Source organism: Motacilla alba, chromosome 12 (assembly GCF_015832195.1).
Source record: "Motacilla alba alba isolate MOTALB_02 chromosome 12, Motacilla_alba_V1.0_pri, whole genome shotgun sequence".
Lineage (NCBI taxonomy): Eukaryota > Metazoa > Chordata > Aves > Passeriformes > Motacillidae > Motacilla > Motacilla alba.
In genome coordinates, this window is record NC_052027.1 from 15,959,145 (window position 1) to 15,984,314 (window position 25,170).

At 61.1% G+C, this 25,170-nt stretch overlaps 1 protein-coding gene across 2 annotated transcripts in view; it reads right to left on the minus strand.

The window, feature by feature from the left end:
• The window catches only part of CACNA2D2 (calcium voltage-gated channel auxiliary subunit alpha2delta 2), a 213,884-nt gene that overhangs the window by 2,508 nt on the left and 186,206 nt on the right, over positions 1-25,170 (minus strand). The window contains exons 6-38 of one of the 2 annotated variants that reach the window (XM_038148788.1): positions 23,616-23,754; positions 19,878-20,009; positions 19,559-19,616; positions 17,465-17,515; positions 17,206-17,305; positions 16,282-16,440; positions 15,710-15,817; positions 14,955-15,033; positions 14,740-14,789; positions 13,834-13,923; positions 13,432-13,500; positions 12,920-12,994; positions 12,368-12,442; positions 12,131-12,202; positions 11,784-11,855; positions 11,547-11,608; positions 9,674-9,750; positions 8,482-8,502; positions 6,174-6,234; positions 3,743-3,840; positions 3,457-3,547; positions 3,263-3,325; positions 3,037-3,140; positions 2,853-2,951; positions 2,667-2,761; positions 2,377-2,424; positions 1,919-1,990; positions 1,615-1,767; positions 1,446-1,498; positions 1,287-1,342; positions 1,079-1,202; positions 484-593; positions 189-277 (exon numbers count right to left, since the gene is read on the minus strand). In XM_038148788.1, the coding sequence (XP_038004716.1) occupies positions 189-277; positions 484-593; positions 1,079-1,202; positions 1,287-1,342; positions 1,446-1,498; positions 1,615-1,767; positions 1,919-1,990; positions 2,377-2,424; positions 2,667-2,761; positions 2,853-2,951; positions 3,037-3,140; positions 3,263-3,325; positions 3,457-3,547; positions 3,743-3,840; positions 6,174-6,234; positions 8,482-8,502; positions 9,674-9,750; positions 11,547-11,608; positions 11,784-11,855; positions 12,131-12,202; positions 12,368-12,442; positions 12,920-12,994; positions 13,432-13,500; positions 13,834-13,923; positions 14,740-14,789; positions 14,955-15,033; positions 15,710-15,817; positions 16,282-16,440; positions 17,206-17,305; positions 17,465-17,515; positions 19,559-19,616; positions 19,878-20,009; positions 23,616-23,754 (2,805 nt within the window). The remainder of the gene's footprint in view (positions 1-188; positions 278-483; positions 594-1,078; positions 1,203-1,286; positions 1,343-1,445; positions 1,499-1,614; positions 1,768-1,918; positions 1,991-2,376; positions 2,425-2,666; positions 2,762-2,852; positions 2,952-3,036; positions 3,141-3,262; positions 3,326-3,456; positions 3,548-3,742; positions 3,841-6,173; positions 6,235-8,481; positions 8,503-9,673; positions 9,751-11,546; positions 11,609-11,783; positions 11,856-12,130; positions 12,203-12,367; positions 12,443-12,919; positions 12,995-13,431; positions 13,501-13,833; positions 13,924-14,739; positions 14,790-14,954; positions 15,034-15,709; positions 15,818-16,281; positions 16,441-17,205; positions 17,306-17,464; positions 17,516-19,558; positions 19,617-19,877; positions 20,010-23,615; positions 23,755-25,170) is intronic. The other variant, XM_038148789.1, reaches the window with a different exon arrangement.

Sequence of the window (25,170 nt, forward strand, 5' to 3'; positions counted from 1 at the left end):
GCTCCCCTGGGATCCCCCCATAGCTCCATTCCCTGCTCAGGAGGAACCCAGTGCGCAAACTTCCCTCAGGGGAGCACCCCCAGGGGACACCCCCATGGCTCTGCCCCCCCAGAGGATACCCACTGCCCCCACCCCTTCCAGGGCCAGCCCCAGCTCTGCTCCCCCCAGCTGCCCCAGCCCTCACGTACTGTTGCATTGTAGTCGAAGCAGATGTGGGGGCCTTTCCGGTAGCGGGGCCTGTCCACCAGCTCACACTGGTTGGGGTCCCTCGGGGGGGCTTGGCAGGTCAAGGAAACCAGCAGGAACAGGGCAGTGGGGGCTCCTCGGGCACCCCCAGCCCCTTTGGCCATGAGCCAGCTCCCTCCACCCCCACCAAACTCCACAACCCCACAGGTCCCGCTGCCTGTCCCACAGACCCCATGTGTCCCCTCATCTTGCTGCCACCACATCCCTGTGGGATGCAGCTGAGACATCAAAGGATACCTCTTACCTCTGCCTGCAGCAGCTTGACAGACTCACACTGGCTGCAGAGGGGCTTGTCAGCCACCACGAAGAGCAGGTTGGTGTTGGCCAGTCTCTGTGCATGGAAGAGCCTGGGGTGCGAAGGCAGTGGGACCCCCCCTTACCCTGTGTCCCAAGCCCCCAGCCGCCAGTGCCAGCCCTGCTGAACCCGCAGCACCTCCCCAGACCCAACTTCATCACTGCCCCTGTCCTCCTCCCCATCCCTGTCCCCATATTCATCCCTATCCCTAACCTCATGCCTATCTGCATTCCCATCCTTGTCCCTATCCCCATTCCCTGCCTGGCCTCCATCCCCATCCTCATCTCCACCTCCCTGCCCATCCCCATGCTGAGGGGCTTCCAGGGCTTGGTTCCACGCAGAGGATCCCTGGAGACGCCATCACCCACAGCCCACGGGGACACCACTGTCCCCCCCTCCGGGTATCGCAGTTCCGCTAAATGCTGCACAGCATCTCCCACTGCCCCCACCCAGGCTGTGGCACCGGCCCCTTGGCACAGGCAGCCTCGGGCGTGTCCCCAGCCCTGCCCAGGGGTGGGACAGCGGGCACGGACCCACCTGGAGCAGTTGCCGCAGTCGATGATGGCGTTGTAGGTGGCGTTGACGGTGCTGAAGTAGTACTGGGTCTGCTTCATGATGCAGCTCGTCTCCCTGGCCTCCATGCCGTCCCCCACCACCTCCTCTGTGCCAGCACAGCGCTGTGGGCCAAAGGCCACCAACCCCCCCCGCCCTGCCCTCCCCCAGCTCAAAGCTCCCCAGGACTGACCCGTCTGGAACCAGCTGCTGTAGGTGAGGCTGTACAGGAACTGCTGGAACAGGGACCTGGGGAAGCAGTGCGGCCACGTCAGGTGTCCCAGCCCCGAGGACACCCCAGCGTCACTGCCCTGTGGGAATGGCCCCAGGGAGGGGACATGGCAGGACTCACCAGGCTGCCGCTGAGGTCCACCAGGCGAGGCTCAGGAGATCGGCCACAGTGGGCTGTGGGTAAAGAGGGGGCAGTGAGCCAGCAGGGGCCCATGAGGGGCACTGGGCACGCACTCATGGCTCCCTGAGCTCCCAGGCCAGCTGGAATGCACCGTCCCCGTGGTGCTCACCACGAAGACGCCGCGGGGCGCCGCGCCCGTGTTGCTGGGGGCCTCGGGGGCACAGACGGACTGGAAGTCGTAGGACTCCTTGCGGGCGTAGAAGGAGTTGTTGTAGAGGGCAGACATCAGGTTGGCATCCACTTCGCTGAAGAACTTGCCCACCTGAAATGGGGACACTGAATCTGCACCTAAATGCCACCCGGGCATGGCCTCCCCTGGAGGGGACTCGAGTGGGGCTGTGTCACAGCCACGAGCTCAAGGGCTCAGCTCCTCGCTGGCCTCCACGCCCAGGAGAGCTGCGGGCACCGCTCACCTGGTACCAATGGTCCTCCTGGTTGGAGAGCACCAGGAAGCCCCCATCATCGATGAGGACACAGATGAGGTCCTGGGAAAGGAGGGCAGTGTCATCCAGCCCTGGCCATGCCCAGGGCAAGGCAGGACCAGCAGGGGAGGGTGGCAGGCTGTCAGGCAGGGGGGCCCAGCGCAGAGTCCCCAAGCCTCAGAAGCATCTCAGTGCCAGGAGCACCCATGCTGGGTGCAGGGAGCAGGAGACACCACCCACCCTGGGGGTTTAACAGCCCTGTCAGGGGGTCCACAGCCCATGGAGCAACCCCCAGACCTTCATCCCTGTGAGGTGAGCTGGGTCTGGCTGAGCTTGGGGAGCAGCATGGCACAGGGTGGGTGCACAGGCTGAGTAAGCAGGGGACAGGGACCTCTCCCAGCCATTCCATACACCCCCACCAGCTGCCCCCACCCCTGCCCACCACCCACCTTGTTGTTGGCCTCACAGTCCATCTCACAGCTGCTTGAAGGGTCACACTGTCAACCAAAAGCAGGTCAGAGGGACAGATTAGCAGGATGGTCATCCCCCCCAGAGCTGTCCTCCCAGCCAGAAGGGGACGTGCAGGGTGGTGTCTCCAGAGGCTGGGGACAGGTACCCTGAGGAACAAACCCATTCCAACCACAAGCACCATGTCCCAGCAGTGCTCCCAGCAAGCAGAGCTCCATCCCTGCCCTGTCCCCACCCCTGTTCCCTGGCTGTGCCAGCCCCCAGGACGTACCCGGCGGGTGCCCAGCTGGTCTCGGTCTGTCCGGTTGCTCGCCAGCACTTTGAACTTCTCAGCCCAGGCCTCCAGGTCCAGCTTCACTCCCACCACTGGGGCAGTGGGGAGACAGGGTGAGCTGTAGCCTGGAGGGGTTGCAGGGACCCCCCAGCCAGGTACCAGGGCACCCAGCTCCCTGCCTACCTGCGGGCTTCAGAGTCTTGCCCCCGATGCTGAGCTCCACGGCGGTGCTCACCAGGATCCCGATGGTGTTGTTCTCCAGGTCCAGCCCCCGGTAGCCAGCTGTGGAAGGCAGGGGTGACATCAGGGTACACATGGAGCCAGCAGCAACCTGGGCCACACCCTGCATCCCTGAGCTGGCACTCACCATCTCGGTAGGGTGGCTTGAAGATGTAGCCCTTGTTGTCCAGGCTCCTCCGGTAGAAGCTGGCATTGAAGGGCTCCGGTTCCTCCTCCCAGTCATCTGCAGCCCTGGCAGGGAGAAGCCACAGCCATGACTGTCACTGCGATCTCTGGTCCCACCAGAGATGGCCCAGCAGGAGCAGACACTCAGTTGTTAGGGCAGACACTCACTTGTTAGGGAAGACACTCACTTGTTAGGGAAGACACGGGTGATGCCCCCGTCGGTGGCTGCGAAGACAGCCAAGAGGCTGTACCTGCAAGGAGAGGGGCCAGGTACACCATCCATCAGTGGGGTTTTGCTCTGCCCCTGCCTCCACAGCCCATCCCAGTCCTCATCTGTCCCAACACGGTGCTGCCCACCCTGGGCCATCTCCCCTCCACCTACGTGTTGAGGTCCTGGTCCTTCCAGACCTGGTCCACCAGCTGCTGTGTGATACCCGTGTCCAGGATTAGGTTGTGCAGGAGGAAGTTGTCGCCTTGGAGAGGAGAAGGAGGTGAGACTTGACCCCATGAGGGCCACCCACATCCCCAGCCCTGTCCCAGCACCCACTCTGCAGCAGCTCCCAGGACCCCAACCCCAGCACAGTTTATCCCCTGCTCCATCTCCCCCTGAATCCCCATCCGCCCCCACCCCCCCAGCAGAACCCCCAGCAGCCATCCCAGCTACTCACACTGCTTGGAGTCTGGGGTCACCTTTTCCATGAGGGCAATAAAGTTTTCCAGGAACTCGGTGTTGTTATCCGACAAGTCGAGGTCTTTGCAATACTCTCTGGGGTTTGGGGGACAAGGTTTGTCGTTCGTGGGGATGGAAAAGGTAAGGTCAGTTCTCCCCCGGGGACGGCGGGGCGGGAGCTGACTGTGCTGCCAGCACCCAGGCTTGACAGGGACACAATGGTGGTGACGTGCCACCTCTCCTGGGAGTGTCACCCTGCCAGGGGAACTGGCTGCGGGCATCTCTGCAGACTGCCCGGTACCCAGCCCCTGCTGCCTGCGGTGCCACCAGAGAAGTGTCACACCAGTCACGGGCTCTGTCACTGCCACAGGCACTGAGGCGCTGTCACCTCTGCCAGGGCGAGCTTTGATGGACCTTGGTTTGCCGAGAATGGTACAACACCAAGTCCATCTCTCCCCATGCTGCTGGGGCTAGTGGTGGGACTGGTGCCTCTGACACCGTACTTACCTGCGGGGCTGTGCCCACCCTGCCCTGCCCCTGCGGCACCCCAGGGATTGGGGCTCCACTGGGGGTGCCAGCAGGGATTTGCCTTGGGATTCTCCACAGCTGCACTGGCAGCACCAGGCAGGCACTCAAGGCCGTACCTGTGCCCTTTGCACAGGTGCTGGCTGAGCTCGGGCTGGTGGAGATGGGTGCGTGCCCACAGGCATCACTGGCCCTGAGATACTCCTGGGACAGGCAGGATGGTGGGTGCCATGCCCCTGCTTCAGTCTGGAACACCCTGAGCACAGAGTCCCAGCCTCACCGATGTCAGGGACAGCTGTAACCTGCTGGTCACCACGAGACTCTGACTGGGCGGCACAGGTTTGTGCCACTCCAGTGTGCCAAGAGCCTCCCATCCTCAGCAGTGTGGCTGTGAACAGTGCCAGGGTGCTCAGGGCTCCCCCACTCACAACCCGTTCGCCAAGCTCCTGACTCTGCCAAAAACTCTGTCATTCAGAGGACAAATGGAGCAAAGGGTGGCAGGGAGCATGCCCCCAGGGCAGCTGAAAAAGGTGAAGCACCCTGCCCAGCTCGGCTTGGCCCCTCAACCCCTGTTCGGGGGGGAACAGCCACCTAAATATCTCCACCGACACGCACAGATACAGGTACTCACACACCCACGGGGGACGGGGGAAATACGGTTTCTGAAAATTTCCAGAGGCCCGCGGGCGCGGCAGCGCCGGCAGCAGATCATACAGTCGCCCTGGGTGCCAGGCACGCCCGGCACACGGCCCCTCCCTGCCCCTGCCCACGCCGGGCAGCGCCCACCGCACCAGGGGCGCTCATGGACATATCCGCCCTGGGGATACCGAAGGGCTCGCCCTGACTGCCACGCCCGCTGCTCTCTCCAGCTGCAGCGTCTGCAGAGCCCCACACCAGACTCGGAGCCCGGCACTGCAGCCTGAGCAGCTCCGCGGGTGCAGCCCCACTCCTGGGGCCTTGGGCTCGGGCATGCCCTCCCTATCCACCCTCTCGGTGTGCTCACGGCCACATTTCAATTACAGCTTTCCTGTTTCTCATCCACGCTCTGCTTTGGCTCCCGTGTGTCCTGGACTTCACCCCTACTGCCCAGCAGAGGGCCTGGGGACTCGGCTCCCCAAAAAGCCAGCGCCGCGCAGGGACTGCACACTCCGGGCTGTTCACCCGGGGCTGTGCGAGTGACTGCTGCTGTGGGCCGGGGCGGTGGGCGCACCCGCAGGTGGCCGTGCTGGACCTCAACCCACTGCGATCCCCAAAAGCTGCATTGGCAAAGCGTCCCTTAACAGGACGTTTAGCTGCCGTAACGACCGATGAGCAGATAGGTGATTAGCTGGCGATGTTAATTAGGGCTGGTCAGAGGTTGCGCTGTAGTGATGGGAAGGGCGGGGTGCTGGCAGAGCCGTGGGGCTCCCCAAACCGCCCGCTGAAGGATGGCCCTTCATCCCTGCTAGGTGACAAGACTGGGCGGCATGGCCCAGGGCAGAGGACACATCTGTCCGTCAGGGGTCCGCTATGCTCTCCTCATGTCCCCAGACCCCCTGGGCATCCCAAATTTGGGGCGAAACCTCCCCCCCCGCAGCCAGCACGACTGTATGATGCCGCCGGCGGCCCGTCGCTCGGCCGGATTTTCAGAAACTATACCTATATATGCACGCGCAGAGGTCGGGCTGCACCGGGTGCATATATATATATAGATATATATATACTGTGCTGCTGGATGCAACCGGGTGGCGCGGCGGGGCCGGGGTCCCGGCGGCAGCCCCGCGGCCGAGCGGGCACACGACACACACAGCCACAGGGCACGGGGAGCGGGGACAAGGCACGATGAGGCGAGGATGGGGGCGATGGTGGGGCGGCAGCGGGGCCGGGGCGGATGCACACCTCGGCAAGCGCACACGCAAAGCTACCTGGGAGCAATGAACACATGTCCCTCCGACTCAAAGCTGTTGGGCAGCAGGTATTCAAAATCTGCAACAGAAAGGGAAGGTTATCCGGCGGGGAGCGGGGACGGGGGCGCCGGGGGCCAGGAGGGAGAGAGACGGACAGAGAGAGAGAGAGAGAGAGAGGGGAGGGGAAAAAAAAAAAGAAAAAAAGAAAAAGGCATTTGCTGCTCTTGGTAACAAGAGAGGAAGGAAAAGGCCGTTCTGCTGTTGCTGGCACCGCACGGGAAGGAAGGTTAGAGCCAAATCAGGAGAGGTTTGCCCATCTCGGCTCGAATTTGCTCGGTGGCGGGCTGAAGGCGTACGCGCGGCCGGTACGCAGGGACACACAGACACACACACATATATATATGTGCGCACATGTATATATATATATGCATGTTCGGGAGGGCGGGGGGACGTCTCTCTCTCGGGGGAGGGGTGGTGGGCGAGGGCAGGGAACCACATGCTGCGCTCCTGGCCGGAGAGAATCACCAGAACACTCGGTTGTCGGGAGAAAAAAATAAAGGGAGTTTTCAGGCATCAACATGGCCAGAGGGGAACCTTGCCGAGGACAGTCCAACCAGAGGCTCCCACCCTGCTGCAGGGCCGTGCAATGCGCTGCCGGGCTCCGCTGCCGGGCTCCGCTGCCCCCTCCCTCCCCGGGGCGGTGGCACCCCAATGGGGACGGGGATCAGCGCTCTGCTTTAACCGGGGGTGCGGCCCGCTAGCTTTGGGGGGTCTCTGGGGTTGCCCCCGGCAGAAGAGACAGAGGATGCAGGGCTCAGCTCGTGGGGGCGAGCTGGGTTAGGGGGTGCATGGAGGGGTGCTGTGGGACACCCCTGGGATAACATCTCCCCCATGATAGGCACCGCCACCCCCTTGCCCTCCCGCCAGCTCCTGGTGCATTGCACGGCACAGCCAGAGGTTGGACTGTTGCTCTCTGAGGGCTGGAGGCACGGGCTGGGTACAAGCCGATGAGAGGAAGAAGAGGAGGAGGAGGAGGAGGAGTACAAACACTCGTACTTGGTCCATCAGCATTGCCATCACAGGGGCGCTGGGAGGAGGCAACTCAAGGCTGATTGAACAGGGCTGAGGGTGACACTTCCACCTCCCCACTGTCCTGCTTGCCTGGCCCTGTCCCCCATGGCCCCTCCTGCGCTGCAGTGCCCCCCCAAGCCCGCTGCCTGTGCCAGGGAGGGGGTGCTGCCGGGCAGGCTGCTGGTGGGTGCCGTGTGGGATGGAGAGTGGTGGCAGGGCCCATGGGGACCACGTGTGCCGGGTGTCCCCTGGCCCACTGTGGGGCTGTGCGGGTGCTGTGGGTCAGGAGGCCCCTCTGGCATTGAGGGAATGCGGGCCAAATCCTGTGTCCCATGGGTGATGTCCTGCTCCACTGCAGGGGCAGACCGACTCTGGCACCTAGGCCTGCCTCGGTGGGACCTTGGGCTCAACCTTGGCTGCTCCCAGGGGCACAGATGGCACCAGGACACTGCACCTTCAGCGGTACAGTACACTGCACCATGCCATGCTGGTCCCCAGGGCAGGGGGGACGGCCACTGAGCAACTGTGGGGGCGGGCAGTGTGGCACCCCGGGCTCAGCCATCCCGCGTGCCCCTGGGGCCAGGCTTGCCATCACCTGTGCAGCTGGGAGGCACTGCCCCAGGTGGTCCCGTCCCATCTCTGCAGAGGGTTCCTGTTTGTAGGCTTTCCCCAAAAAAGCCTGTCCCAGAGGCTGATGGATTGGGTCCCCCACCTGTCCTCCATCCCTGCCACCTTTGGGCACCCACCCCACAGCCCCCCTCTCCCTGCACAGCCCTATCCCTTTCAGGTTGAGTTGTCTTGGAGAGGAGGAAGCAAAGGAGCCAGGAGAAGGGGAGAAGGAGTTGGAGGAGACGAGCGGGAGAAGAGGAGCAAGAAGGGGCAGCGTTGGGGAGGAAGAGCAGGGCATCCAACTAGCTACAAAATCCTCGTGGGTCGAAAACGGCAGTTTCATACAAGATCGGCTCTTGAACGAGATCGAACCAGGTTCGGGAGTGATGCACAGGGAGGGAGTGGGATTTTCGTGACAAAGCTCTCATGAACAGAACAAGACATGTTGCTTTCAAATAAAGGGGGAACTGGAGGAGAGGAGGAGGAAGAGGAGAAGGAGAAGGGAGGAAGGGCGAGTTGGTGGCAGTTTGCAGGTTCGGCGTGGCAAACGGGCAGGGAGATGGGCAAGCAGGGGGCTGGGGGGGACTGGACACGGGGCAGGGGACGGGGTGGTGAAGGTGAGTGGTCTGAGACTGAAAATACTTGCCCTTCATTTTGATGTTTGGTACTGTGTGAATCCACCATAGAGAGAAAGCAAGAAAAACAACAAACAAAAAACAACAAACAAAAAAAAAAGGGGTTGGGTGGAAAGGGGGAAGGGGGGCACAAACAATATTTTATTCAATCGACGTTTGAATAAAAATATTGTGTACTATAATCATACCAAAAGGAAACCTCTTGCAATAAACAACATGAAGAAAAGAAAATGTAAGAAAAACCCAGTAACAAAAGGAAAAGAAAAGGCCACGGTGAAATAAGAACAAAAAAATGCAAAGATATAACTAGAGAAATATATAGATATATATTCAATACTCCAAAGGAAAATGAGAATCAGTAGCAAACAGTTGCAACAGTCTTGATATCAAAATGTCCTCACTGAGTCAGGGGGCATGCACGGCACGGTGGGCAGAGCTGGGGAGGATGGGGGGATCCCCCCTCCCGGGGATGGGGACAGCCTGGCCTTGTCCCCACAGGGACACAGGGCTCCTGCCCACGGATGGAGGGGGTGGCAGGGGCTGGATCCGGAGCGGGGCTGGGGTTGGGCCACACGGGGAACTGGAGGGGAGAGGGGAAGGGTCCAGTTCTCCCATGGGGGAGAGGGTCCCTGGGAGCAGCGTGGACCTGAGGGGGGGAAAAGGCTTGGGGGTCAGGGGAAAGAGAAAGAGAGAGAAAGGGGGGCCAGGCTAACACACACGTACACAGATTAATTCCAAACAAAAATCGAAACCAACCGAAACCAAACTCATAAAAAGAATAAATGGCTTAAACTGAAACCAAAGTATCGTAATAAACCAAAGGAAATCAAAGAGATCCATGCAAACTTCCCCAGGCTCGCAAATGATCTGGCTGCCACAGCGCCATCCCTCGTCCCCGGGGGGCGAACAGGCAGCACCTCCCTGCCTGTGCCTGCCTGCAGCCCCGGGCTGGGCTGTGGGGGCAAAGCACAGGGACCAAACCCCGGCCCCCGGGGCAGCCCGGGCAGGCAGCTCGCTTTCCCTCTGTGCGCTCACCTCTACTCACGCCTCTCTTAGCTTTAGTTTTTATTTTGCCTCTCACAGTGATCCCTATGACCTTTCCCAAGCTTTGGTTTGTGTTTCCCCCCCTCCCCCGACAGCCACGGGCTGGCGTGGGGTGAGGGGGAGTGTGAGAGGGCGGCAGGGACAGCCGGGGCTACTTACACTTCACTTGCAGGATCTGGTCGCTGAGGTTGGCCTGGATGTAGTAGGTGCTGTAGGGAGGCAGAACCAGCCCCAGGCTGTGGAGAGGGAGAGCAGACACCTGGTGTAAGGCTTTACACCCACCCAGAATCCTTGGCCAGCTCCCAGTCCCTGCCTGGCGCCTGCTGGCAGCAGCTCCACCCTGGCGATGGCAGGCAGCAGCCCCACTCGCCTCCTGCACAGCCTGCTGCTTCCTTCTCTCCAGAAACTGCAGTCAGCGCTGCCCTGAGCCAGCAGGAGTCATCCCCAGAGCACCCAGGGTCACGCTGGGGTATCCAGGGTCATCCCCAGAGCACCCAGGGTCACGCTGGGGTATCCAGGGCCATCCCCAGAGCAGCCAGGGTCACGCTGGGGTATCCAGGGCCATCCCCAGAGCACCCAGGGTCACACTGGGGTATCCAGGGTCATCCCCAGAGCACCCAGGGTCACACTGGGGTATCCAGGGCCATCCCCAGAGCACCCAGGGTCACGCTGGGGTATCCAGGGTCATCCCCAGAGCACCCAGGGCTGTGCTGGGGGCACACATGGGCACAGAAGTTGGCACATCTTCCTAGCCAGGGCTGAGATTGGCAGGATGTGCCAGCCCAGGAACCAAGGGAGGTGCATGTGGAAGAGGAACACAACATCCCTGTGAGGGAGGAAGGCACGAAGAGACACAGCCCATGAAAGAAAGGACAAAGCCTTCCCAGACTGGAGAGACCAATGACAACCATTATACAGGCACCAGAAACCAGGTAAGTCAGGAAGGAGAGTGATCTGCCAGCCAGGAATCTGGCATGCAGGGTGTGGGACAGGGTGAGAAAGGAGATAGGAGGAGGTGGTGCTGGGGCTGCTTAACCCACAGGGCACACTGCCAGAGGTAAGTGGACTCCTTGGTGCCAGCTGCAGTGGCCGTTGGCCTTTGCTGACAGTGTTTGTGCCAGGTGTTGCCAGGAATAAGTGAGCAAGGACCACATTCCTGACTCTCATCGAATGGAACACCTGGACCAGAGCCACTGGGATCTGGGCTTCCTCCCTAAAGCAGTCCTTCAGATAACCCTTCTGTGCTGGCAGCAGGGGCACAGTCTGGGCATTGCTGCCAGCACAGCAGAGCTGGTGGACCCCAAACCACAGGTGTCTGGAAAAGGGTGATGGCTTTTTTCTGTTCAGTGTTGGTGGCACTGCGTGCTGATGGCATCCCTGAGAAATCCAGGAAATATTCCTGCTGCAGAGCAGTGGGTAGTGGCTGTGACCCTTGCCAGCCCCTTCAGAGCTGGGTGGTGAGGAGGAGGAGGAAGAGGAGAGCACACTGGGCAACAGGGGCTCACACGGCTCCTCCGAGGATGAAGGCAGCGTGAGTTGAGAAATGACGATGTCAGGGTGTTTCTTACACATCTGCTGATCCAAACTGGAGCAAACTGGGTGATAAATGCAGAACTTTGCTCTCCTCTGGCTCTAGAGACACTGCCTGTGCTGCAGGGTGGGCACATGTCACTGTCACCCACCCGAGAGCAGGCAGGGCCCTGCATGAGCCCCTGGCTGGGCAGACAGGGGGTGGCAGAGGTGTCACTTGTTGGCCGCTTGCATGCCGGCCCTGCAGCCTGTCTGGAGTCCTGGGGGCTGCGTCCAAGCTCTGCCGTGCCTAACACTGGCCAGCAGCCCTTTCAGGAGTGCCCTCCAGCACATCACTGCTGTGTGCAACAACGTGGCACTGCATTTGCAACCTCACAGCCCGTGGGACACGTCCCTGGTGGCCTCGGGGACTTTGGGAGCTGCAGGCACAAGCCCCCAGGCCCGTGCTGGTGTGGCTCCAGCCAGGGCAGGGCAGTCTGGGTGCACTGGCCGTGACACTCACCTGTAGTTGGTGCTTTTGATGGGAGCCCACGTGTAGGTGCGGAACACCTCGTCGATGTATTGCTGTGGGTCAGAGGCAGCCAGTCAGGCTGGGCACTGCCAGGACTCTGCTGGCACAGTGCCACAGGGCCCTGGCTCCCAGCCCGGAGCCAGACACAGCCCCTCATCCCCACTGCTGGCTCTGGGTGCTCAGCACAGTGACAGTTCCAGCCGTGACGCCCTGCCCCTGCAGTGTTACCTCGTCCAGGGACTTGATGAGGGTCTTGATGAACCTCTGCCCATCATTCCCATCAATCATGCTTCTCCGGATCTGTGGGACACAGAGGAGGCAGCTGAGGGCCACAGAGCCCAGCCACGCACCTGTGGGCACCCATGGGGTGCAGGGCGAGCAACCTGGGGAGGTTCATCGCACCCAAGGGACAGTGACCCAGCTCCTGTCCCCACCGCCCACTGTGGCTCCATGGGAGCTGTGCCAGGACCCCGAGGATGAGACTCTGCAGAGCAGGCTGGAGGGGCTGAGTGCCCTTGGCAACTGCAGATGAGGGGGCCAGCCTGTGCCCCAGAAGCTGCCCCTGGTCTGCTCACCTCCTCCTTGTTTTCATCCTCCAGCTCAGCATCAAGGAAGTCCAGCGTCACCGGCTCACGGAAATTGATGATCTGCAGGAAGGAGAGCCAGGGAAGGGCTCAGGGCTCCTGCAGCCACTGCTGAGTCCAGACTAACTCATCACAAGCCCCACAACTCAGTCCCAAGGACCCTGGAAAGCCATGTGTCCCCCAGGGCCTGGCTAATCCCCATGGCTGCCCCTTCGGGCCCCTGCTCACCTGGGGCTGCAGGTTGGGGTGCAGCAGGACGTAGCCGTTCAGGTCGATGGCGAAGACGTAGCCATTGGCCCCCAGCTGCAGGAGGACAGGAGGAGGGCTGAGGCTGACCAGGTGGCTCTGTGGCACGGCGCACTGTGCTGGTGTGATCACCCTCACCTCCGCAGGCAGAGCTCGCCCCATGTCACCCCCAGGGCTCAGCCCATTCCATCCATTCATTTCTATTCTCAGGACAAGGCAATCTGCCACTCCTGGGGTGAGAGTTTGGCTCTGGATTTTTCCCACTGCTCCCTTCCCCAGGCCTGTAGGTTTATTCCCTGCTGACCTTCCAAGGGTTTTGGCTCTGCACTGAGTCCCAGAGCATCCTGCAGCTTTGATCCCTGCTCTCCCACCTGTCCCAGTCCCTGCCTGCACCCATGGCTCCTGCTAGGTGCCAGTGCTGCTGGAGGTGCTCTGGAGCGCTGGGGCACAGCTTGGGGCTCCCATCAGAGGGATTCCACACCAGGATCAGGCACTGCAGGGCAGGGGGGCAGAGGGGAAGGGGCCCCCACGCACATTGTAACGCGGCGTCAGCCTCTTGATGTCATTGAGAGCCACATCGATCCCCATCACGCCCAGGATGAGCTGGTTCTGGAAGGAAATGCAGGATGGAGGCGGGTGGGACCAGGGCTGTCACCTGCCACCACCAGCCTGGGGACAGGGAAGCAGCAGGACAGACCTCTTCTCCTCTGGGGATGTGTGGATCAGATTTGGATACTGCAGGGGCACAGTGGGATGTACCAGCCCCCCAGGAGCCCCCACGGGACACTCATGCACCCCCCAGGGACTTGCAGCTCTCAGTTGTCCCAGCTGAACTGTGAGAGCCAGCCAAGGTAATTCTGGGTCCCAGGGATGGCAGTCACCCCTGGTGTCACTGCAGGGAGGTGGTGCAGAGCAGGCAGCACCCCAGGGATGCCAGTGTCCCCCCTGCAGCCACACACACATCACCGGGGCACCTTCCCCACCCCACAGTGGCCCCACACCAGAGCTCCCAGTGCAGCCAGGGCAGGGGCAGCAGAGTCTCCTACCTTCCTGTCACTGCTGTCCTCCGTCAGGTTGAACACTGGCAGTGTTCCTGTCACCACCAGGCCCAGCCCCTGCACAAGCACAGAACGATGTCCCACGGCCCCTCACTGCCTCAGGACCCAGGGCTGGGCGTGGGCAGCAGAGGGGGGTTACTCCCCTGACAAGGGACACGGGCATGTCCTGTTCAGGACCCTGGAGCCAGTGTCCCCACCCACCTGCACCCTGGAGTTCTGTGGGACCCCAGGGTCAGTGTCCCCAGCTGTACCCTGGGGCTGGAGTCCCCTCCCACATGCCCCATTGGGCTGTATGGGATCCAGGGGTGGGGATCCCACCTGCACACGGGGCTGTGTGGGACCCTGGGGCTGGGGGTCCCTCCCTGCACCCCAGGGCTGGGGGGTCCTTACCAGGGCATCTTGGTAGACATTGGTCCACTGGACCTGCTTGGCTCGGTTCCCAGCCAGGACCATGGGTCTGCCCAGCACATCCAGGTACTCCTGCAGGGACACAGGACACAGGACAGGATACCATAGGAGCCAGATGTCTCCTTGCTCCAGCCTGGCAACACCCTTGTCCCTAAGCACACCCCAGGAATGTTAATGGGGTGAGGCTGAGCTTGGGGAGGGGGCTTGGCAGCTGCCAAACCTGGGGGCACTGGCTCCAGCTGGGACCCCTACAGGCCCATTAGGATGCAAACAAGGTGCTGCTCTCCACTGGCCATGCACAGGCAGGGCAGGGGCTCCCCAGGCAGCACCAGCCAGAGCCCCCCAGCCATTCCCAGGGCTGGGATTGCTCCATCGTGCCTGGACCATGTCACTACTGTCTCCCTGGCTGCCATCTTCTTCTGGGGCAGGTTTCCCTTTTCCTGTCTCACCTTGCCAAGGAAGATCTCTGGGCAGGGAGGGAGCTCCCGTACCACAATGCCAGCCCTGCCCTGCCCTGATCACCTGCCCTCACAGCACCTTGTGTGCATCCCATAAAGAAAAGGGGCAGAAAAGAGGCAGTGAGAGGAGGTGTGGGGCAGACACAAACAGCTCTGCCAGGCTTGGCCCTGCCCACGCTCAGCTCTGCTCTGTGCTGATTAACGCCTGATGTTTCATAATTAGTCACTCAAAAGGCAGCAGGTCCATGGGGAGCTGCAGAAGATGAATTACTTAATAGTGCAGGGCCTGGCTGAGGGCTCAGCTCAGCTCCCCAGCTTGCTGCCACACTCACTGCCAGCCTGTGGGCTCTCCCCACTGGGGCTGGGGCTGCCTGAACTCCCCCAGTAGGGCAGCCCGAGAGGGCTCTGCCTGCCCGGCTCCCGGCTGTACCTGCGTGTTAATGCGGATGGCGCCGATGGAGGGGATTTCGAAGTAGTAACCTTGGAAAAGAAAGAGAAAGGGAGCTGAAGATCCAGCTGTCCAGCAGTCTGGCTGTCCTGCTGCCCCTTCCTCCAGGGCTTTGCTGGTAGTGGCACCCACTGGAGCCGAGGGGTGAGCCCAGCACCCGGCAGCCCCCGTGCCCGCTGGGTGCCAGCCCCGCTTACCTTTGTTGGCACAGGCCATCCACTGCAGCGGGGTCACGTCATAGTTGTGCTGCCCCACGGAGAAGGTGAAGACCCGCACCTGTGGCAGAGCGTGCACTGAGGGCCATCTACTGGGCAGCCCTGTTTTCAACACTCAGTGCTTCTAGCCAGTGACAACCTCCCCAGGACAGCGTGGCATTGCCTGCCACGGCCCACAGAGTGAGAGCAAGTGGGCAGAAGACTCCTGCAAGCGCTGGCTGTGCTGGCAAGGGAGTCCCTGTCTCCTTGCCTGGCCCCAGCCAGTCCTGCCCTCCAGAATCACTCTGTTGGCTCAAGTCACCCACCTCAGTGGTCCTTGCTCTGTGGCATCACTGCTCCCAGAGGGGTCTGTGCTCTCTGAAGGTGATACATGGGCCAGAACACCCCACCCAACAGGTTTCCAGGTACTGAGCAGCAACTGGGACCTTCCTGCTGGTTCATCTGCCTGCCAGCAGCCCTGTCCCCATGCTTGGGGTGTGCTCCCCTCAGGGCCAGCATTCAGGGAGCCCACCAGCCCCATTCCCTCCCCAGCATCCCACGGTGTGCCGGGTCCCACGGGAAGGTAGGAGCCAGGTACAAACCCATCAGCAGGGCAGTGGCTCCATGCAGGAGCAGGCTGTTGGGGAGGGAGGATGGCAAGGAGGCAAACGGAGCAGAAGCCAGCAACGGAGCAAGAACAGCCATCTCCCTCCATGGTGAGCAGCCCCAGCACAGCACACAGACCCATGGCCTCTCACCGTCTTGTTGGGCCAGTTGTACTTCTCAAAGACGTCCTGCACTCGGTCCTCGCCGCCGTCCGTGAACATCATGATCATCTTGTTGCAGTTGGCACGTGTGATGTTGGACTGTGGGGCAGACACAGCACCTGAGGCCACACCTGGGGCCAGCAGTGCTGGGCACAGGGCTGGATGCAGCCAGGAGGGCTGGCCCCAACCCGCCTCTTTTCCCAGCCCATTTCTCGGGGGCGAGGACAACCAGGCTGCATGGGCAGGAGGGACACTGCCAGCTGGGGAATGATGTCGTGGCTAATGCCACTGGGCACCTAGTAGCACCATTCACCTTGCCTCTGGCATGCTGTCTGCTTTGGTGTGGCCCCTCCACCCAGCCCTGCTAACTTTTAATAACCCTAAAGGGAGCAGCACCAGCAAAACCTTGGCTACAGCACGCCTGGAGGTGGGATGCCTCCCCCAGCATGGAGAAGGAGCACAAGGAGCCCTCTGCACAGGGCAGCAGCCAGGCACTCGGAGCTGTCCCACCGTCCCCAGCACCCACAGGTGCACCCTGTCCCCCAGCCCAGCCCCCAGCTCACATTCTGCAGCTGGTCGAAGGCGTACTCAAAGCCAGCCTTGTAGTCTGTTGTGCCCTTGGCCACCATGCCCTGCACGTCCTCCTTGAACACCTTCTTGTTGCGGATGTTGGCCTGCACCAGGTGCTTGAAGCACGACACCGGCTTTGCCTTCTCATTGAACTGCGAGGTGAAATGGAGGGGAGCGGGTCACAGAAAGGGGATGGGACAGACACCAGCAGGCACGAGCCACTCATCACCCTCAGCTCTCACGGGCAGCAGGTGACCCAGATGTGTCCCACATCCCAGGCAGGGCTGAGGCTGAAGTTTGGCTCGGGACAAATCCAGCACGGGGCTGCGGTGCAGGTGCTGGCAGCGGGTGCTCATCTGCACCCCCACTCCTGCAGGAGCCCGGCTTGTGCAAGCAGCCGTGCTGCGCTGCTCTGCGCCGGCATCGGGAGCAGCTGCGCCTCTCCCTCACGGCTCCACTGACCGGCAATGGGCCCGTTCATGAGGGGAGCGGCGATCCAGCGAACACAGCCCGGCCAGACGCGCTAATTCGCGCCGGGGCTGGTGGCCAGACGGGGGCGGGGCAGCCAGTGACACGCAGATGCGCTGGCATGGCCACTGTGCCGCGTGAGGCCACGAGCTGGTGACATTGCCGTGGGGTGCCAGCTGCCAGCGGCTGGTGACGGACAGGAGGTGGCTGGCTGGGATAATGCAGGAACATCTCTGCCAAATGCCCCGGGATGGGAGCAGCTTTTGCGTGCTGAGCCCTGAGCAGCCATTTCCTTGCTTACGTGCAGGTGGGTGGTTAAGAAGTCAAAGAAAGGCATTTCTGTCTGCAGAGCCCTTAGCCAGGTGTGTGTGGGGGAAAAGGGGGTCCTGTGCTGGGGAGCTGGGAGGTGCCTGGGGACACAGCCCTTCCGCTTGCCCCATGGCACTCACCGAGGCCACATTGACATAGTCATCATCTGACAGGGTGTCCAGCATCTCATAGACCGAGGTCTTCATCAGCTTGAGGGTGAGGCCGCTCACACTGCCACTCCTGCAGGGGACAGGGGTGCTGGGGGCTTGGCAGCAAGGGAGCACAGGGCTGTGCCGCCCCCCACAGCTTGCCTGCGGCCACTGGTGGGACAGTGACACCTGGGCGAGCTGTGTCACCATCCTGGCCTGAGCCCAGCCATGGCCCCCACCGTGTACTCACACGTCCACAATGATGACCATGTCCTTTGGAGAGGAGGCACCTTGGATGTACCTGTGGGGTACAGAGTGGGGTCAGCAGGGTCGACTCATTTCGGGGGCACCCTGACTCTGCGGGGCACAGGCCCTGGGGAGCTGTGCTGGGAGCCCCGGGCAGCCAGGGCCGTGGTGACCCCATGGCAAGGAGCAGGGACAAGGTGGCTGTGGGCAGGTGGCAGGGAGGACGTGGCTCCCGTGGCACAGCACAGTAGACGGCCAGTGACTGCTGCTCCACACTGTGTCAGCCTAATGAGCTCTAAATGCTAAACTCTTCCATCATCGCGGGCCCTTTCCTGCGTGCTGATTATGCTGACACACACATCCATATTAAGATGCTATTTACCCCCCTGGTAGCTTCAAAGGCCAGGCTGATTAGGTTATTTTTAGCTACAAGGAGGAAAAATAATAACACTACGTAAATCTTCCTCACTGAAAACAATTAGGGAACCCTTCTTCACCCCTTGAAACAACTGGTCCTGCTCCCAGGCGTGCTGTGCCATCCTGTGCGGGAGGGGCTGGCACAGTGCTTAGCACCCATCCCACCCCAGACATGGCCATGCACGGCCCCGCTTCACCATGCCATTGCTGGAGGCCTGATCCTGCCCTGGCTGAAGGCCAAGGGCACCTCATTATTGGCTTGATCAGGATCGGGCCTCGGGTGAATTAATTAGTGTGTTATTAGTATCAATTACTCACCACTGCTGGGGAGGACTGGGGAAGGGACAGGCTGTGATTGTTAATCCCGGGGCCTGATGTTCCCTAATTACAAGTGATTACCCGGGTGGGATGCAGGATGCCGGCACGCTCTCCTGACACGGGTGCAGCATCCCCCAGCAGCTTCCTCTCGTGCTGGGGTGCAGGACCGGCAGCTGCCCACGGGGCTCCTCCTGCCGGCATGGGAGGGGGCTCCAGGAGCCTGCCCTGCTGCCGGGGCGGCACAGAGCCCGACTAAGATGCTGCCCGTAATGGGCTGTGGCAGCACATCCATCTCCGGCTGCCCGGCTCAGATGAATACCCCGGGCTCGGCAGGAGACGGCTGTGGCTAATGGGGCCATTCATCAGGGGAGGGAAGGCGGGCGAGTGGCGCCCGTGGCTGCGGCCAGGATCGTGGCCCTGGAGCAGTGAAGGCTGTGTCCTGCAAGGGGCCCCACTGAGAGCAGGAGAAGGCCCCAAAGGGGGTTCCCCCAGGTGTGCTGGCCCCCAGCATGAAGAGTGCTGCTGCTTCTCTTCCATGGCTGAGGGGACAACCAGGTGGCCAGCTTAGCTAGTGGGCAGTGAGCTGAGCTTAGCTGGGCTCAGTAGCCCACACACTCATCAGCAGCCCCCACCCCAAAACAGCCTTACAGTCCCTGCCCTGCAATAACCTGCACAGACACCCCGTCAGGGAACAGTTAATAATTAATGTGGAGCAATCAAAGGCAATTAACCATAGTAGCAGGGCCATTAATTTTCTGACAAGGAGAGGGGGCAGCTCCCAGTGTGGGCAGGGGGATGATCCATTGGGATACAGGGCTCCCTGGACATGTGCCAGAGGCCTGTACCCACTCTCCTCTCCATGACTGCAGTTTTGGGCAGCAGGTGTGGGCAGGATGGGGCTGTCGCTCCCCTAGCTCCAGCTGATAACCAGCACTGCCACACCAGCACCTCCAGCTGGGCTAAGGGGAGCCCCATTCAATCCCAGCTCCCTTGCTGTGGGCTAAAAGGCTGCTCAGCTATCACTGAGCCACAGCCTGCTGCTGCCTGCCCATTCCTCTCCCCATCCTCCCAGCTCACGGTTCCCAAGCCAGTTGTTATTTCATTTGCTGGCCAGGACTGAGTGCCAGCAGCCACGGCTGTGGTGAGGGGGCATAGGGCTCTCTCCACACTTTCATCTGCACCCAAGGATTTATCTCTCCATCCTGCTCCGCTTTTCCAGGAATAGGGAAGGAGAGAAGGAGCCAAGCACCACAGCTCAGATGCCCTGCCTGTGTTACGGTGTCCCTTTGCCAGTGCCGAAATGCAGTGAAAAGGGGAGGGAGCTGATTGCTCAGGACCCTCCTCCCAGCCAGCACCCCCTTACCAGGGCCGCCGGCGCACGTCATAGAGGTCGATCTTGTTGGGGGCTCTCCATGGGGTGGCTGTGGGGAGAAGGCAGGCAGTGAGCGAGGCAGGGTTGTCCCGGGGGGGGACAGGGGGACATGGGGGACAGGGTAGAGAGATGCCCCGCGCTGAGGAAGCAGCAGGCTCAGGTGGGGAGCTCACACCAATGGGTTCTGGCACGGCACAGTTACGTGTGTCAGACGAGGCCCAGGGGAGCGCTCATCCACCTGGAGCAGTGAGAAGGGCCTCGGCTGCCGTGTCACAGCCCCCGTGTGCCACCAGCCCTCCCTGGCACGCACCGGGGTAGTAGCGGGTGACGCCGGTGGCGCTGCCGAAGACCTGCCAGAGCAGGGAGGGATCCTCCTTGCGGTTCTCGATGAAAACATCCTCCAGGGCCTGTGTCCAGTTCAGCTCGTTCAGGATGACGGTGGCTGCAGGACACAGAGACAGGCTGGGTGAGTGGAGGGAGGGAGCAGGGGAGCTGGGGGTGGGCTGAGGGGCGATGGGGACTGCGGTGTCCCCAGGGGATGGCAGGGAGGAGGTGTGTCCCTTCTGCCCCTTCCCAAGAAGAAGCCCATGGGGGCTTTCCAGCTTCTCCTACATCCCCTCGACCCCCTCACTTTTACACGGCTCAGCACCACCCTGCTGTCCCTTGTCCCCAGAGAAATGAGCCACTCTTCAGAGCTCCCCAGAGTGCTCACTGTCCCCATCTGCTCTGGGGCAGACACAGCCATCACTGGGGACAGCTGGCCTGCCATCTCCACTCCCTTCCTAGCAAAACTCCCTGTGTGAGCCTCACTCCCTGGGGACAGTCACCGGCTGGGAAACCCAAGGCTGGTGTCCCCACGGGCCATGTGGAGCCTCTCAGGCCCACTCTGCATTCCCACTGGCCCTGCACCTGACACAAAAGCAATTAAGATGCTGGCAAGCAGCAGTTCTAAATTATTCAGCTATTAAAGCGCAAGATAAGCTGCTGGCAGCCCCAGCCTGTGATTAATCAAGGGGGGCTGGCAGAATGCAGGGGGGCCATGTGGTGTGGCAGGAATAGGGCTGGCTGGCTGGCAGGGAGCTGGGATGGCACCTCCCTGTGCTCACAGGGGGACCCCATATGCTGTGGGAGGGAAATCCCATGATGATCTGTGGTGCTGGGTTGCCCCAGGACTGCAGCATGGAGAAGCCACTGGTGGGTGCCACTGCAGGAGCGAGGAGCCAGCAGCACCCTGAGACCAGGCACTGATCCCTCCTGGGAGACCCTCAATGCATTTTTGGGGTGCAAGACCTCTCAGGAGCACCCCATCTTTTTGGTATTGGGCAAAACAACCCAATATGGTGCTGCAGGGGAGCCAGTGTGCATTTGAGCAGTAAATTTAGCTCTCCTAAGCCTTCCTCCCACACTTGTCCCTTCTGGAAACACTGTCATCACCCATTCCAGCCTTCACTGTGGTCCCAAGGCACTGGCAGGATGTGGGTAGGTTTCCCGGGATGAATCCTGGATCCCTCTATCTCAGATGACTGCTGAAGAATTGTCTTTTCCTCAGGCAGCTGTGCCTTCAAACCATGATTTACTCTACCCGTATCTCCCCAGCCATTCCTCAGCGCTGTGCCCACACACAGTGCTGTTATCTGGGCACTTTGGATGATTTCTTGTTTGGCTCTGACACAGGACGTGGTTTTTCCCAGAAGAAGTGCCTATGAGCTGGCTGCCAGGCTGCTGCCTGCCTGGAGCAGCCCTGGGCAGTGCTGCCAGCCTCAGCTGGGCACCGGGCTGGGCCCTGACCCATCCACGATAGCCCTGGCAGCACCTACCCACCCAGACCCTGGGGGCCATCAGCCACACCAGCTGTTTGTACTGAATGCAACTCATATTGTCCCTGTGCCAAACACAGCCCTGTTATTACCTCTGAGCACGAATGCAGCCCCTACACCTCCCGTAGGCACGAATGTAGCCCCCGGATCATCCCAGTGACCAATACAGCTCCTACTCTCTCACCGTGTGCAGAGTGATGAAGCTGTGTCCATGGCTGAGATGGCTCCTGTCTCTCTCGGTGGAGGTCAGAGCTGCCAGCCCCACTGGTGACATCCCTGTCCCTGTTCCCATCAGAATAAGCCCAGCCCCGCCCTGCCCGCGAGCGATTGCATATTTAATTAAAAATGGCACAGTAAATAAAACACATATAGGATGTAATTTGTGTGTGTAGCGAGGGGTGACGGCGGCGGGCGTCGCCGCGGGCTTTAATCAGCGTGCCAGCCAGCGCCAGCGCCTCTCCGCCGCTCCCCCCGGGCCCCGCTCCCGCCGCAGCTCTGCGGGGACTCGCCTCGCTCGCTGCTGGCCCCGGCAGGACGGGGGGGCCCTGCCCCCACCCCAAACCATTCTGTGGAGCAGCACTTGCAGACCCTTCCCTGCACCCTGGATGTCTGGAGCACCCTGGTGTGGCCGGACCCGGCCTGATCCCTGTGCCCACACACTCTGCCTGTGGCTGCAGCCCCTCTCCCGGTCTGGCGACAGTCCCTGCACTGTCACCCCCCAGCGCCACATCCCCTCTCCGAGCAGCCGGGAGTCCCTGGAGCGCGTTCATGTTCCAGGGCGGGCTGGGTGATTTTTGTGGCCGTGCCGGGGCTCCGGCCTGGCTGGCGAGCGGGGCTGAGGAGGAGCGAGTTACTTCACCCTGCGCAGCCCACCCGGCTCGCACGATGTGCTTCATTAGCTGCCCGCCCTGCGCTGCCTGGCTAAGAAAACTCATTACAAACTCCGAATCCGGCGCTGCCTCCGCGGTGAAATCGCTGCTCAGGTGCGGCTGCGAGCGCGGCCGCGCCCGTAACGAGCCGCGCACCGGGAGCGCTCCGCTCGGGGCAGGAACGGGAGCGCGGCCATCGCCACCATCAGCGCCCTCGGCAAGTGCCACTGAAACGCAGGTGTGGGGACAGTGGTGCCCCGGGTGGTGTGGGGCAATTGGGGACGCCCATGCCAGCAGGGCGCGGGGCTGGGCGCAGGATGCGGCCGGCGGGTGCCTGGAGGATGTCCGCCAGCTGGGAGCGGTCCCAGCTCGGAGCCGAGCAGCCACTAGAGGGAAATGGAGACCGACTGTCACCATGTGCCACCGCAGCAGGGCGAGGTACCGGAGAGATCTGAAAGCTCAGGGACCGTCACAGGGCTAGGTGGGGGCTGAAGCTGGTGTGGCACATCCTGTGCCATACGCCCGTCCGTCCATCCGTCCGTCCATCCATCCATCCATCCATCCATCCATCCATCCATCCATCCATCCATCCATCCATCCATCCATCCCTGCCCACTCCCGGGCTGGCCCACCAGCCCATCCCTGTTTCTGGAGCAGCCTGTGCCCTGCGGCAGCCACAGGAGCACGGCCACAGGGCTGACCCCCCCTGCAGCAGAGGCTCAATTAGCTACGAGGTGGCATCACGCTGTCCTGCAGTCACCCTTGGCTGCCTTCCTGCGCGACTGCAGCTGCTTTTTCTCCCTTTTCATGACCTCAGCCCCAAGCAGGCTGAAGACAGGCAGCATCCCTGCTTCACCCTCTGCCACTGCCCAGCCATGTCTGGGCTACAAGCAGGTTGTGCTTGTACTCCCTACAAGCAGGTTGGTGCTGCCTCTGTAGTTGCTCTTGCACAGAGCTGCTCCATCCTTCTGAAAGTCTCTGGTGCCTGCCTTGAGCCTTCTCAAGTTTTGCTGGGCTCTTCTGCAGGAGGATCAGAGCCGTGTGGGCACAGCTGAGCTTTACCCTGGGCCATAATTGCCACCTCTCCTTCGCTCCCCATCCCTTCCCTAATAACTCCTAATCCCCAATCTGCCTCTTTTTCCTGTGCTGAGCTCTTGAGAGTCCCTGGGGAGAGACACATTGTCACCTTGATCCTGATACGGTGACTGCCTTGTTTCACTACCTGCCTCTCTGGGAGCCAGTCACCAAGACCCAGCTGGGGCACCCAGAGCTGATGGTCCCTGGGGCTGCAGTGCTCCAGGCAGGAGAGGTGGATGTCCAGCCAGGCAGCACGAATTGGAGAGGATGAGGAGGGGCACTCACAGCCTTTGTAGATGTCCGTGGGGATCTGCACGGCAGCGTATGAATAGTTAACCTTGGTCTTGAAGTTGTCATCATCAGTGAACTCCAGCTTCAAGGAGTTGGACTTCTCCCTCTCGATCTCTTCTCCATCGGGGTCGTCCTGGGGAAGGAGCAGAGTGCATGGGGTCACCCAGGGTTCCAGCCCTGGATGGATGTGGGAATACCTCCACCTGAAGCCCGTCACCAAATGTTTTGTGGGGGAGACCAGCCCTGCTGGATCTCGTGTGGATTTGGCCTGCCAGGAGCGGGTGGGCTCAAAGGCGAGCACTGGTCACCCCTTGTCTCTCCAGCTTTGGTAGCACAGCAGGTATTAAATCAGACATAGAAAAAAAAATCAAAAAAAGGCCTTGAAAATCAATTAGCAGCAAAAAGCAACTATCAAAGAGCAAATTAAAACGGAGTGCAGCTTAGCGCTCTGTCAATAAGCAATGCAAACAATATTTAATTATGGTGGAGAGACGGAGAATTCCCCACTGCTGGTGCTGGAACACACTCCCTCACCTTCCCAGCCCTCCTCTCCATTCCCCAGCCCTGCTGCCAGCATGGCACTGAGGGTAAAATCCCTCTGGAAAGGCAGGCAGGGCTGAGCTGGTGCAGGCAGAACAGCTGGGTGGTTGCAGACAGGGGACAGGGTGGGAGCTGAAGCACGGGGCCCTGTGGGGAAGAGCGGGAATGGGGGTGGACTCACTACAGAGCTGGAGAAATTGCCTCTGCCACCCCACCAGGAATAAAGAAACCCAGAAGGTGCTGGCTCTGAGCTGCCCATCCCTGCCACGAGCCCAGCAGCTGGGGAAGGCTGTTTGCAGCCAGCTGGGAGATGTGCAGGGTAGGAAGGAGGGAGAGGAGGATGCTGCAGCACCTGCTCTTTGTGCTCCTGGAGCTACATCCCTGCTGAAGAGGGGCAGGACTGCAGAGCTGCCTGCACCATCCACAGGCAGGGACAGGCAACAGTGTGCAAACTAGAATGGACACCTGAAGGGATGCCCCACGCTGTCCACAGCAAAGAACCATGGCACCAGGGAACACAAGGAATAGGGTGGTCCCATCCTGCTGTTGTCTGTGGCCCACTGCAAGCATCTCTCCCATGGACCAGGCTACCCTTGACAAAACCCAGGGAACAAAGACCTGAATTTCTCACGGGAAAAGCCATATATTTAAAGGAAAACTATGGGTTTGGGAAGTAAACTATGAAGCTCGTTTAACACCCATCCTGGCCCCCTCCTTGTTTCCCTTTCACAGATGACATGGAGAAATGTCACCTCCCCTGCAACACCTCCAGCCGGCCACTAAGGTGGTGACATTCCCATGACATTGAGAGGGGTGGCCAAACCATTCGCCACAGCTCAGGAGAGTAACAGGATTGACGTGCAAGGTTTGGGTTCAATTCCAGCCGATGGGCTGTGAGTGTACCACACTGCCCAGAAAGATGCTGAACTCAATTACAGCTGCACTAGCCAAGCAGGAGGCAGGCAGGGACTGTTCCCAACTCCCTGGAGCCACATCTCTGAGATCAAAA